Source organism: Mobula hypostoma, chromosome 4, assembly GCF_963921235.1.
Source record: "Mobula hypostoma chromosome 4, sMobHyp1.1, whole genome shotgun sequence".
In the NCBI taxonomy this organism is placed as follows: domain Eukaryota; kingdom Metazoa; phylum Chordata; class Chondrichthyes; order Myliobatiformes; family Myliobatidae; genus Mobula; species Mobula hypostoma.
The window spans coordinates 102058268-102071609 of NC_086100.1; the positions used below are offsets into that span (position 1 = coordinate 102058268).

Genomic DNA, 13342 nt, shown 5'->3' on the forward strand with positions numbered 1-13342 from the left:
CTGCAGACAAAAACAGGTGAATTGATTATGGGGAGCAAGGACATGGCAGACCAATTGAATAATTACTTTGGTTCTGTCTTCATTAAGGAGGACATAAATAATCTTCCAGAAATAGTAAGGGACAGAGGGTCCAGTGAGATGGAGGAACTGAGCGAAATACAAGTTAGTAGGGAAGTGGTGTTACGTAAATTGAAGGGATTGAAGGCAGATAAATCCCCAGGGCCAGATGGTCTCCATCCTAGAGTGCTTAAGGAAGTAGCCCAAGAAATAGTGGATGCATTAGTGATAATTTTTCAAAACTCGTTAGATTCTGGACTAGTTCCTGAGGATTGGAGGGTGGCTAATGTAACCCCACTTTTTAAAAAAGGAGGGACAGAGAAACCGGGGAATTATAGACCGGTTAGCCTAACGTCGGTGGTGGGGAAACTGCTGGAGTCAGTTATCAAGGATGTGATAACAGCACATTTGGAAAGCGGTGAAATGATCGGACAAAGTCAGCATGGATTTGTGAAAGGAAAATCATGTCTGACGAATCTCATAGAATTTTTTGAGGGTGTAACTAGTAGAGTGGATAGGGGAGAACCAGTGGATGTGGTATATTTGGATTTTCAAAAGGCTTTTGACAAGGTCCCACACAGGAGATTAGTGTGCAAACTTAAAGCACACGGTATTGGGGGTAAGGTATTGGTGTGGGCGGAGAATTGGTTAGCAGACAGGAAGCAAAGAGTGGGAATAAACGGGACCTTTTCAGAATGGCAGGCGGTGACCGCAAGGCTCAGTGCTGGGACCCCAGTTGTTTACAATATATATTAATGACTTGGATGAGGGAATTAAATGCAGCATCTCCAAGTTTGCGGATGACACGAAGCTGGGTGGCAGTGTTAGCAGTGAGGAGGATGCTAAGGGGATGCAGGGTGACTTGGATAGGTTGGGTGAGTGGGCAAATTCATGGCAGATGCAATTTCATGTGGATAAATGTGAAGTTATCCACTTTGGTGGCAAAAATAGGAAAACAGATTATTATCTGAATGGTGGCCGATTAGGAAAAGGGGAGGTGCAACGAGACCTGGGTGTCATTATACACCAGTCATTGAAAGTGGGCATGCAGGTACAGCAGGCGGTGAAAAAAGCGAATGGTATGCTGGCATTTATAGCGAGAGGATTCGAGTACAGGAGCAGGGAGGTACTACTGCAGTTGTACAAGGCCTTGGTGAGACCACACCTGGAGTATTGTGTGCAGTTTTGGTCCCCTAATCTGAGGAAAGACATTCTTGCCATAGAGGGAGTACAAAGAAGGTTCACCAGATTGATTCCTGGGATGGCAGGACTTTCATATGAAGAAAAACTGGATGAACTGGGCTTGTACTCGTTGGAATTTAGAAGATTGAGGGGGGATCTGATTGAAACGTAAAAGATCCTAAAGGGATTGGACAGGCTAGATGCAGGAAGATTGTTCCCGATGTTGGGGAAGTCCAGAACGAGGGGTCACAGTTTGAGGATAGAGGAGAAGCCTTTTTGGACCGAGATTAGGAAAAACTTCTTCACACAGAGAGTGGTGAATCTGTGGAATTCTCTGCCACAGGAAACAGTTGAGGCCAGTTCATTGGCTATATTTAAGAGGGAGTTAGATATGGCCCTTGTGGCTACGGGGGTCAGGGGGTATGGAGGGAAGGCTGGGGCAGGGTTCTGAGTTGGATGATCAGCCATGATCATAATAAATGGCGGTGAAGGCTCGAAGGGCCGAATGGCCTACTCCTGCACCTATTTTCTATGTTTCTATGTTTCTATTCACCAGCAACTTTTATGTGTGTTGCTTGAAATTCCAGCATCTGCAGATTTCCTCGTGTTAGTGGTAACTTCACCACACTCTAGTGTGTCTGTGTGTCCTGTGAAACAAGCAATTACGCTGATTTAAATACTGTTGTGCTGAACACCAGCTGTACTTCAAGTAGTTCCTCCCTTCTCTCTCTGTAAGAACTCATAAGCTGGCAGTGTCCTTGCTGAAGAGTAAACATGCTGCAGAGAAACCATAACACCATCTCCAAGCAGTCTTTGCCTCGCTCTCTCTCTCTCTCTCTCTTTTAAAAGCACAGTTCAGAGGGGTAATTCAAGATCCCGTCACACTCCCAACTACAGTTGGTTTTTGCAGGGTAAGGTTTGGTGACAAAGTGAAGTTAAAAATGATTCTGTTGCCTTGACAGCATAGTGAGTCATCAGATCATTTGCCTGATCTGCAAACCAGTTTATCTGCAGACCAATTGACTAAAACTACAGATATACTAAAAGATGCTCTTTAATTACTTGTGTTCAATACCCTCATGAAACACACTTGATCATACCATTCCACAAACCCGCATGCAACAACAGCTGACATTTTGAATAACTTCATAACTTCTTACAAATCAACAGGGGAAACCAGCTTTGTAATCTGCTATGATATCCACTTCTATCTTGAGGAAAAAAGCAGATTCTATAGCTGAAGTATTTGGCTTGCTCTACACAGATCACAAATTCATTGAATGGTTCTCTTCAAAGTCCTTGCAAAGATCACAGATACAATTGATAAGACCTTTCACTTTAGCAGTATTTCCAATAGTTGGATTTTGGGTTCATTCAGTGGCACAGTTGATGGAAGATTTTCTTCTTTTGCTATTGAATTCATTTGTGGAAGAAAAATAAATGCCAATCACCTAACTTTTTGTTGTACTTTTAAATTGAGGATAAATACCATAAGAGATCCTTTGTACCAAAATCATATTACAACACTTTGTGAAGCATGTACAATGATCCTTTCTGAATGTAGTAGTCATATTTAAGTATTAATTTAAATGGTAAACACTAACGCTGGCAAATTATTTTTTTACCCCAGTTAAACTGAAATTTAACATTGGCTTAAATTTTGCCAAAAACCACTACCAGAATTTTGATTTCAAATTGCTGACATAAAAATAGCAATTCAGTGGTATTTTTAAAGAAAACATTGATTAACAGATTCAGGAGAATGCTCTTTCCATGCAATAAACTGAAGAAGTTACAAAAATATTAAAGTTATTTCTGGATGACCTGTTGGACATTCAATCTTTACAGCGTACATGTGGGTAAATGGTGCAAAGTTGAATGGAGTGAAGACACTTCAGAGCGTGTAACAATAGAAATGTAACAACTGAACTGTTACTTTTGAACAGTTTTGTTTTAAAAGAGACCAATTTCAAAAAGGTCTGTTTTCTCTTTTTCAGATAGATCAAACAAAAATCTCTTCTGTGATGATATTTCCTGGTAGTAATGTCAAAACAAGCTAAAGTATTAAATGTTTTAATTTGTTTCAGAACATTAAGGACTAAGAATTTATGATCGTGATGCAATTAGATGTTTCAGGTTTTAATTAGATTCATTATTTCTTCTTTTGTTCTCTTTTCTAGGTGATAAAAGATGTTGTTGTACTTTGCAACGTAACTACTGAAGCAGATGGATCCATGACCATTTTTCCTGTAAACAAGGCAGAACTGGAAAAGGTAATGTGATGCACATTTCCTGTTACTGCTTTCCATGTCAGGCTACAACATATAAAGAGTCTGAGGGAGAGGATCCTAGGGTATTTATTAAAACTGACATTCATATTAGTCACAAACACAAGAGGATCTACAGATATTGGAAATCTAGAGTAACACACACAAAACACTGAAGGAACTATGCAGGTCAGGCAGCATCTATGGAAATGAATAAACAGTCGATGTTTCAGGCCAAGATCCTTTTTCAGGACTGGAAAGAAAGGGGGAAGATTCGAGAATAAAAAGGCAGGAGGAGGTGAAGGAGGATAGTTAGAAGGTGATAGGTGAAGCCAGGTGGGTGGGAAAGGTAAAGGGATGGAGGAGAGTGGTCCATAGGAGAAAGGGAAGAAGGAGGGGCACCAGTTTGAGGTGATAGGCAGGTCATAGTCATAGTCATACTTTATTGATCCCAAGGGAAATTGGTTTTCGTTACAGTTACACCATAGATAATTAAATAGTAATAAAACCATAAATAATTTAATAGTAATATGTAAATCATGCCAGGAAATATGTCCAGGACCAGCCTATTGGCTCAGGGTGTCTGAACCTCCGAGGGAGGAGCTGTAAAGTTTGATGGCCACAGGCAGGAATGACTTCCTATGACGCTCTATGTTGCATCTCGGTGGAATGAGTCTCTGGCTGAATGTACTCCTGTGCCCAACCAGTACATGTAGTGCATGGGAGACATTGACCAAGATGGCATGCAACTTGGACAGCATCCTCTTTTCAGACACCACTGTCAGAGAATCCAGTTCCATCCCCACAACATCACTGGCCTTACGAATGAGTTTGTTGATTCTGTTGGTGTCTGCTACCCTCAGCCTGCTGCCCCAGCACACAACAGCAAGCGTGATAGCACTGGCCACCACAGACTCGTAGAACATCCTCAGCATCGTCCGGCAGATGTTAAAGGACCTCAGTCTCCTCAGGAAATAGAGACGACTCTGACCCTTCTTGTAGACAGCCTCAGTGTTCTTTGACCAGTCCAGTTTATTGTCAATTCGTATCCCCAGTATTTGTAATCCTCCACCATGTCCACACTGACCCCCTGGATGGAAACAGGGGTCACCGGTACCTTAGCCCTCCTCAGGTCTACCGCCAGTTCCTTAGTCTTTTTCACATTAAGTCGCAGATAATTCCGCTCACACCATGTGACAAAGTTTCCTACCGTAGCCCTGTATTTAGCCTCATCTCCCTTGCTGATGCATCCAACTATGGCAGAGTCATCAGAAAACTTCTGAGGTGAGAAGAGTTAAAAGGCCAGAGTGGGGAATAGAAGAAGAGGGAAGGAGGGGTGAATCAAAATTACTGGAAGAGAAACTCAGCAGGTCAGGCAGCATCTAGGGAGTTGAATAAACAGTCTACTTTTCAGGCTGAAACCCTTCTTCAGGACTGCAGCCTACATGGACAGAATATGAGATGTTGTTCCTCAACCCTGAGAGGGGGCTCATCAGAACCAAAGAGGAGGCATGTCAGAACTGAAATAGAGATAGGAATTAAAATTGTTGGCCAGTGTGAAATTTCTCTTTCGGTGGATGGAGCAGAGGTGCTCAACAAAGTGGTTCCCGACTTGTGCCAGGTCTCACCAATGTAGAGGAGACCATATCGGAGGCACTGGATACAATAGATCAGTAGATGAAGTGTTGCCTCACCCGGAAGCACTGTTTGGGGCCCTGAATGGAGGTGAGGGAGGAGTTGAATAGGCAGGTGCAGGGATATGTGTCAGGAGACAGGAAGCTGTCTCTTCCCCCTTCCTTTCCAGTCCTGAAGAAAGGTCTCAGCTCGAAAAGTAGACTGTTTATTCATTTCCCTAGATGCTGCTTGATCTGCTGAGTTCCTCCAGCATTTTGTGTGTGTTATTCATATTAATCAGTTGTCAGTTTTTTATTGCCTTTGTTGATTCAAAATCAAAATGCTGAATGTTCTGTTTTTGATAACAATCAATTAGCAACAATAAGAAATTATTATTCTTGATTCAGTTGGGGTTATATGCATGCATGCTTATTGTGGTATTTGAATCATAGGTGGGGCTGAGGAGCTAATCTTTGTTTCAAGCTCATACCTAGGAATGCTTGAGCTTTGGTGTGGAGCCTTGCTAAATAACTGAGAGAATGTTTGGCTTTTAATCAGCCTCACTTTCAACATTGCTTCTTTCTTCTGCTCTCTAAGGAAGCCTGTAAATGAAATATTTTGAACTAAAGAACATTTCAAACACCAAAATCTACTATTCCCATTTTCGTTCTTATAATTTCTCCTTCTCTGTATTCATATTTATTTTGGCCATTAATTTAGCTCTCATTCATGTCTCTGTTTCAGTCCCTTTCTGTCACTCTTCCCTCTGTATATTTTCTCTAACTCTGCTTCTTACCTAAGGTGCTGCATGCTGACAATAGATCTAAATTAGCTCATTTTTTGATTATTTCTTGAGAAGTGTTGGGGAAAAATAAATCATAGAATTTAGGAAAAAGTTTAGCTGTATTCAGATTACATTTGATTTTGGAATATATTCGCCATACACTGAGAAATTTGAAAACAAATGAAGCACATTTTAGTTTTTCTTTATTGTGGATTGGACTCTAGTTCAAATGATGTGTTTGTGGTTTCTGGTTACTCCTTTTTTTGTTGCTATTTTATGCAATTTTGATCAGGGCGAACTAGCTCTGGGGCCTGAAGTTAATGATTGATACAGGGCTAGATTGAACTGAATCAAGTTGAGCTGAATATGCCTGGACTGGTTTGATCATTTGTAGCTTGGTATTTTATGTTCTGTATTTTTGCTCTTTTTCTTGTTTTTGCCATTGCACATTTTGTTCTTTTGTGTGTTGGGAGTTGGATGTTTTTTTTTTGAATGGGTTCCATGTTTTTTTCTTTCTTTATTTCATGGCTGTCTAGGGGAAGATGAATCTCAAGGTTGTATACTGCAATATACTTTGAGTATAAATGTACTTTGGATATTTGAACCATGTTTGTTCCACATGATCTACAATAATCATTAAATCTACTTATTCACTCACTCAGTCACTCCCTCCTCTCTCTCTCTCTCTCTCCCTCTCCCACTCTCTCCCCCTCTCAGACACAGACATAGATACACGCACACGCACACATGCACACAGTATAAGAGGGAGAAGGGATAAACAAGGGATTCATTGAGTCAATCTTTTTATTAGAAATGCAAGAAAATAAGTTTCTGTATCACTTTCTCCCTGAAAATCTTTTATAATTTTTTAATCTTTTATTAGTAGGACTAATCAAAATAGGACATACATGGTAAATGGTAGGGCATTGAAGAATGCAGTAGAACAGAGGGCTCTAGGAATAATAGTGCATAGTTCCCTGAAGGTGGAATTTCATGTGGATAGGGTGGTGAAGAAAGCTTTTGGTATGCTGGCCTTTATAAATCAGAGCATTGTGTATAGGAGTTGGGATGTAATGTTGAAATTGTACAAGGCATTGGTGAGGCCAAATTTGGAGTGTTGTGTACAGTTTTGGTCACCAAATTATAGGAAAGACGTCAACAAAATAGAGAGAGTACAGAGGAGATTTACCAGAATATTACCAGGGTTTCATCACCTAGGTTACAGAGAAAGGTTGAACAAGTTGGGTCTTTATTCTTTGGAATGTAGAAGGTTGAGGGGGGACTTGATAGAGGTATTTAAAATTATGTGGGGGATAGATAGAGTTGACATGGATAGGCTCTTTCCATTGAGAGTGGGGGAGATTCAAACAAGAGGACATGAGTTGAGAGTTAAAGGACAAAAGTTTAGGGGTAACATGAGGGGGAACTTCTTTACTCAGAAAGTGGTAGCTGTGTGGAACGAGCTTCCAGCAGAAGTGGTTGAGGCAGGTTTGATGTTGTCGTTTAAAGTTAAATTGGATAGGTATATGGACAGGAAAGGAATGGAGGGTTATGGGCTGAGTGCAGGTCGGTGGGACTAGGCGAGAGTAAGAATTGGGCACGGACTAGAAGGGCCAAGATGGCCTGTTTCCGTGCTGTAATTGTTATATGGTTATATGTTATATAAACCCCACAAGGTCACCTGTCAGCCTCTGTCACTTCAGGGAGAGCTGTTCCAGTCTATCCAATCTTTCCTGAAACCATAAGCCCTCCAGTTTAGGCAATGAGTTTGTGAATCTTTTATGCATCCTCTCTAGTTTAATGACGTCCTTCCTCTTTAACGGTGAGTAAAACTGCACACATTACACCAAGGGCAGTGTAATTAGCATTTTGTAAATTCAAACTCTCGTACTTTGTCATGGTTGACAAGGGCAAGAATGCCATGTGCCCTCTTCATCGCCCCATGCAAAATTCCATCTGCTGCTCCTTTGCCAATCCCCCCTGTTGATCTCAAGCAGCCTTCTGCCACACCAGCGATTTTGGTGTCATCTGAAAACTTATTAAGCATGTCATCTAGATTCTCATCCAAATCATTAATACCCTGTATGTGACAAATTGTAGGGAGATTGTAATTGTATGAAATTCAAAGGATTCAAAGTACCTTTATTATCAAACTATGTATAGATTATACAACCTTGAGATTTGCCTGTTTACAGGCATCCACAAAGCAAGAAACCTGAAAGAACCCAGTTAAAAAAAAAGAAAGACCAACAACACAGAGACAGAAAAAAAAACACAAATCATGAAAACAGTAGAAACAATCAACAGTATTTGGAACCAAACTGAGTCCATGGATTCGAATCCCTTGAGCAGTGTGGTATAGACCCAAAGCCTTGGTTTCAGTTCATCGTACTAGCAGGGCAAATCGCTGTGAAGCTCAGAGACATGAAGCACAACAGCCAGGACAGTCTCACAGCCTCAGCACCACGCAGAGAGGAGTGAACATCACAGGAGAGCGAACAAAATTGGCCCGACTCTTGCCTTTGGTCCCAACACCCTGTCTTTCCACTCTATCTGAGCTGGTGTTTAAATTGTCCAAACACCAGATTGAGCCTCATATTAAGACCTGGGTCCCGCCACTGTGATGCGCTCTGTGCCTAGACCTCAGTACCCTGCGATATGCTCTGGGCCTAGACCTCACCGCCCAGCAGTATGCTCCAGGCCTAGGCTGCGCCACCCAGCCTGAAGCCATTCTCGACCTCTCTAAATTGGCTTAATACTTAAAGTGATCCAACCTCACACCATGGTTAGGTGGATGGGCAAAGAAACTCCTCTGCCTTGACTCCTTGCTGAATCGCTCACCCCAACTCCATCTCTGTCAGCAATACCATTTCCGTCTGCAACCCCATCTCAAACACGCTGTGCTTCGATTTTGCGGTGCAGCAGCAGAATCATCCCACGAGTCAGCTTCACCTTGCTCGATTCTTCATTGTTTGCAGTGATAATTTACCACAATTTACCTCATAAAATACGTTTTAATGTTTTTAGTCATATTTCAAAGATTCCACGGTTTATTGGGTTGTCAAAATATGTATAGACAATATAACACTGATGTTCGTAATCTTCAGATAGTCAGGAAATACAGGAGCATCATGGGAGCTGATGAAAGAAAAGACATCAAATCTCCCCCCACTCCCCACTCACTCCTGGCACAAAAAGTGAAAGAAACAAAACTCTTAAACCCCAAAACTCCCCACCCCCTCCCTGGTACAAAAAACTAGCGGACGGCCCATATAGAAAATGGCAGCTGGAACATCATAAACCCCAACCCCCCCCTTAAAAGAAGTCACGATAATATAAAATCCCCAATCCCATATCTCACAAAAAAAACAATAACATCAAATCCCCGAACCCCACCCCACAGAAAAGAACAGCAACAATAACATTAACCTCCAACCCCCTCTCTCACACAGAAAAAGCTAACAGATCACCCACAGTGAAAAACACCAAGAGCAGCATATGCCAAGTCCCAACCCCCTCTCACACAGAAAAAACAACAGATCACCCACAGTGAAAAACACCAAGAGCAGCACATGCCAAGTCCCAACCCTCCCTCTCACAAAAAGCAACAAGATCACCCACAGTGAAAAACACCAAGAGCAGCATATGCCAAGTCCCAACCCCCTCTCACACAGAAAAAACAACAGATCACCCACACTGAAAAACACCAAGAGCAGCATATGCCAAGTCCCAACCCTCCCTCTCACACAGAAAAAACAACAGATCACCCACACTGAAAAACACCAAGAGCAGCATATGCCAAGTCCCAACCCTCCCTCTCACACAGAAAAAACAACAGATCACCCACACTGAAAAACACCAAGAGCAGCATATGCCAAGTCCCAACCCTCCCTCTCACACAGAAAAAACAACAGATTACCCACACACCAATCAGCAACTAGAAAGAAACCACCAAAACTGAAGGAGAGCAATATAAACTACAGTCCAATAATCACATAAATCTCAGAATATTGAAAACTCCTCCCATCAACATTCAAGGAGAGCGGCTGCATGAACTCAGTCCTTCTGTGAAGAGCGATCACCACACCAGGTCCGAACTCCACCGACCCGGCTACCAATTTCCGTCACCCCTGTGGCCTCTGTTGAGAATGACCGCTGACCTCCTCCACATTCGCCTTGATACCTCAATCTTCCTCGATGCTTCGAAATGGAATCAGTCATGACCTCGTGGAGAAGACCAGAGTCTGGGTCCCAATGAAGACCAAGAGCTTGAGCTGCCTCGTGGAAAAGACCACAGTAAGGGGAGGGGAGGAAGAAGTACAAGGTGATGTCCTGGTGAGCACATGGTTGGAGCACTTCTTCCTCCTCTTCCCCCCCGCCCCATCTTCTTACTCTGACTTCATATCTCTTTTCTCTAGTACTGATGAAGGGACTCAGCCTGAAACGTCAACTGTTTACTCTTTTCTATAGATGCTGCCTGGCCTGCTAAGTTCCTCCAGCACTTTGTGTGTATTAAAAAGAACATGCAGAAGGTGTAGAGAAAGTGAAATAGTTAAAGAGATTCTATCTGAAAGATGTCGCCTGAGAAATTGTTGTTCACTGCCACCATCTTTACCGGAATTTCTTGCCTTTCGAACTACCAGTAAGCTGTCGCATGCCTTCAGTAGTGGTACCTTAAACCGGAATTGTAAAGAATATGGAAATTATAGGATGCCAGAGTAGCGTAGCGGTTATTGCAAGCCATTGCAGCTGGGGCGTCAGAGTTTGGAGTGCAATTTCAGCATCCTCGTAAGGAGTCTGTATGTCCTCCCTGTGGAATGTGTGGGTTTTCTCCGGGTGCTCTGATTTCCACCCACAATCCAAAGACATACTATTTAGGAGGTTAATTAGTCATTGTAAATTGTCCCGTGATTAGGCTAGGATTAACCCTTAATCCCAGATAAAAAGTGAATTTATTGAAGATGTAGTTGGGCCTGGCAGTATAACGTTAAAGACCTTTGACCCTCTCATTCCCATATTACGCATGATGCACAGCTCACACCAAAGGGCTGACAATGCCTGCTGAGTTGCTGATGAATAATTGACCTTTACTTAAGCAGAGAAAGAAAGCCATAGTAGACAATGATGATTACTGAAGGTTATTTCAAGTACATGTAACATTATAGTATTCCACAATAGTCATAAAGAATATTGCATTCTTACTCTACCTTATTTTTAATTTATGCTCTTTCTACTGGCATAACATTATGAGAAGCTGTGACCTGGGCACTTTGAGGCCCAGGAAACTGTTAAACCACAAAACCGGTTTACTATTGATAAACTGGGCACCAGGGGACTGATAAACCACAAAACCGGTTTACTGCTGATAAACTGGGCACCAGGAAACGGATAAACCACTATACTTTTGTTGCACCCCAACTTAAATCATGTAACAGGGCATTCGAAGGCACATCAGACTGAATTCAACCATGTTAGTTTTTAATCTTCCTTTGGACTTTTCTCTTCAGTATGTGACAAATTACCCAAACTGAATTCAAGGGATGTGGAATTCTAACCGGGAGTTTTCATGTTCGCTCCATCCAGGCCATGTGTTCCTCTGGCTGCTGCCATCAGGAAGCGGGTACAGGGGGCTCAGCTCCCACCCCGCAGGTTCAGGAACAGTTATTACCCCTCAACCATTAGGCTCTTGAACCAAAGGGGATAACTTCACTTACCATAGAAACCATAGAAAAACTACAGCACAGAAACAGGCCTTTTGGCCCTTCTTGGCTGTACCAAACTATTTTCTGCCTAGTCCCACTGACCTGCACACATAGAAACCACATAGAAACACATAGATACCTCGACGCTGAACTAATTCTACAGTCTATGGACAAAGTTTTAGGACTTTACAGCTCATGTTCTTGATATTTATTGCTTATTTACTATTATTATTATTATTACTATTACTTTTTTTGTAGTTGCACTGTTTGCTGTCTTTTGCACGTTTGCCTGTCTTGTCATGTGCTGTTTCACATTGATTCTGTTGTGTTTTTTTGTGTTTGCTGTGAATGCCCACAGGAAAATGGATCTCTGGGTAGTATATAGTGACATATATGTACTTCAATAATAAATTTACTTTGAACTTAAAAGAACTTCTGTGACAGAAGAACCATCTGTCATTGATATCACTATAGAAGATTGTTCAGCAGACTTTCCTTAGGCAATTCATCAGGCAGAAAGGGAATTCCCCCTGTCTTGCACTCTCTCTTTTATTAATTGTATAAGGTGGAAAGCCAAGGAATGTTTATAACTAAATCTAGTGCTTCAGCCTTTCTGTTTTTCTGGACTGCTTTCTGGTACCAGAGTGTAGTGATTAGCAGATCAATGACTGAGGTTTGATTCCTGCCACTGTCTTTAAGGAGTTTGTACAATCTTCTTGTGACCACCTGGGTGCTCCTGTGTCCTCGCACAGTCCAAACAGTTGGTTAGTGAGCTGTGGGTGTGCTTTGTAGGCTGCCCAGCACAGTGCTTGCTGATTTGATTTGAAACAGACAATGCATTTCACTGTATGTTTTGAAGTTTGGATATAGTTTTGATAAATAAAGCTAATCTTTTATCTTTAATTCTGTGTCCATTTCCTTTGGATGCATCACTTCCTATATAGCCAGTCCCCCGTTCTGTGTCAGGCCTGGCTGAACTGGAGAAATTAGAATTTCTAGTTTTGGCAAATCTCACTCTGTCTCTGTCTCTGGATTATTTCATAAGATTAGTTGGAAGTGACCCCCCTTACAATGTCAACTAATTCATGGAAGCAGTATAGTCTAATGGAGCTGGTTTATTGACATTTTTCTTTTGAACATCTTTCAAGACCCCATTGGATTTTATCAGAGATGCCAACACACTGAGATCTTTCTGTGTTTGCTTTCAATGCTACAGTGTGGAGCATCAGGAGGAACTCATCTCTATCGTCTTTACTGGAGGAAACTGTGGTGAGTGTGTTGAGTCAGCACCAATATGAATGACTCTATCTAATTTCCTCTTCCCAGAAGTTATCTTCAGAGAGGCCAAATTCAGATGGTGAAGGGCACTTGGAGAATGGGATTCATTTTGGAATAACAGATGGTAAAGATCAGGGTGAGTCCAAAACTACCTGCAGTTTTCAAAACATTGATAAGAGCATTGTGAATCTGTCATGCAACTTTTACCTCTTAAACTAAATAGAATTTTAATTCTTTTATTCCTTCAATTTAAGTGAAATAATTCTATTGCACAAATCATTGCCAAACATTTAGTGAACAATCATTATCATTTCTGTCAGATAAGAAAATACTTCCTAATATTTTGTCATGTGATTTATTTTCCACTTGGCAATGTCATGAAAAGATTAATTATGTTTTTAAAAAACTTTTGGATAGTTTGGCTGAGTCAATTAGCTAAGAAGCACATATGATGTTTC

At 41.6% G+C, this 13342-nt stretch overlaps 1 protein-coding gene across 4 annotated transcripts in view; it reads left to right on the top strand.

Annotated features, from left to right (window-relative positions):
- The window catches only part of afap1 (actin filament associated protein 1), a 343466-nt gene that overhangs the window by 267753 nt on the left and 62371 nt on the right, over positions 1–13342 (top strand). For all 4 annotated transcript variants that reach the window (XM_063046311.1, XM_063046314.1, XM_063046312.1 and 1 more), the window contains exons 7-8: positions 3420–3512; positions 12933–13020. In XM_063046311.1, coding sequence (XP_062902381.1) covers positions 3420–3512; positions 12933–13020 — 181 coding nt within the window. The remainder of the gene's footprint in view (positions 1–3419; positions 3513–12932; positions 13021–13342) is intronic.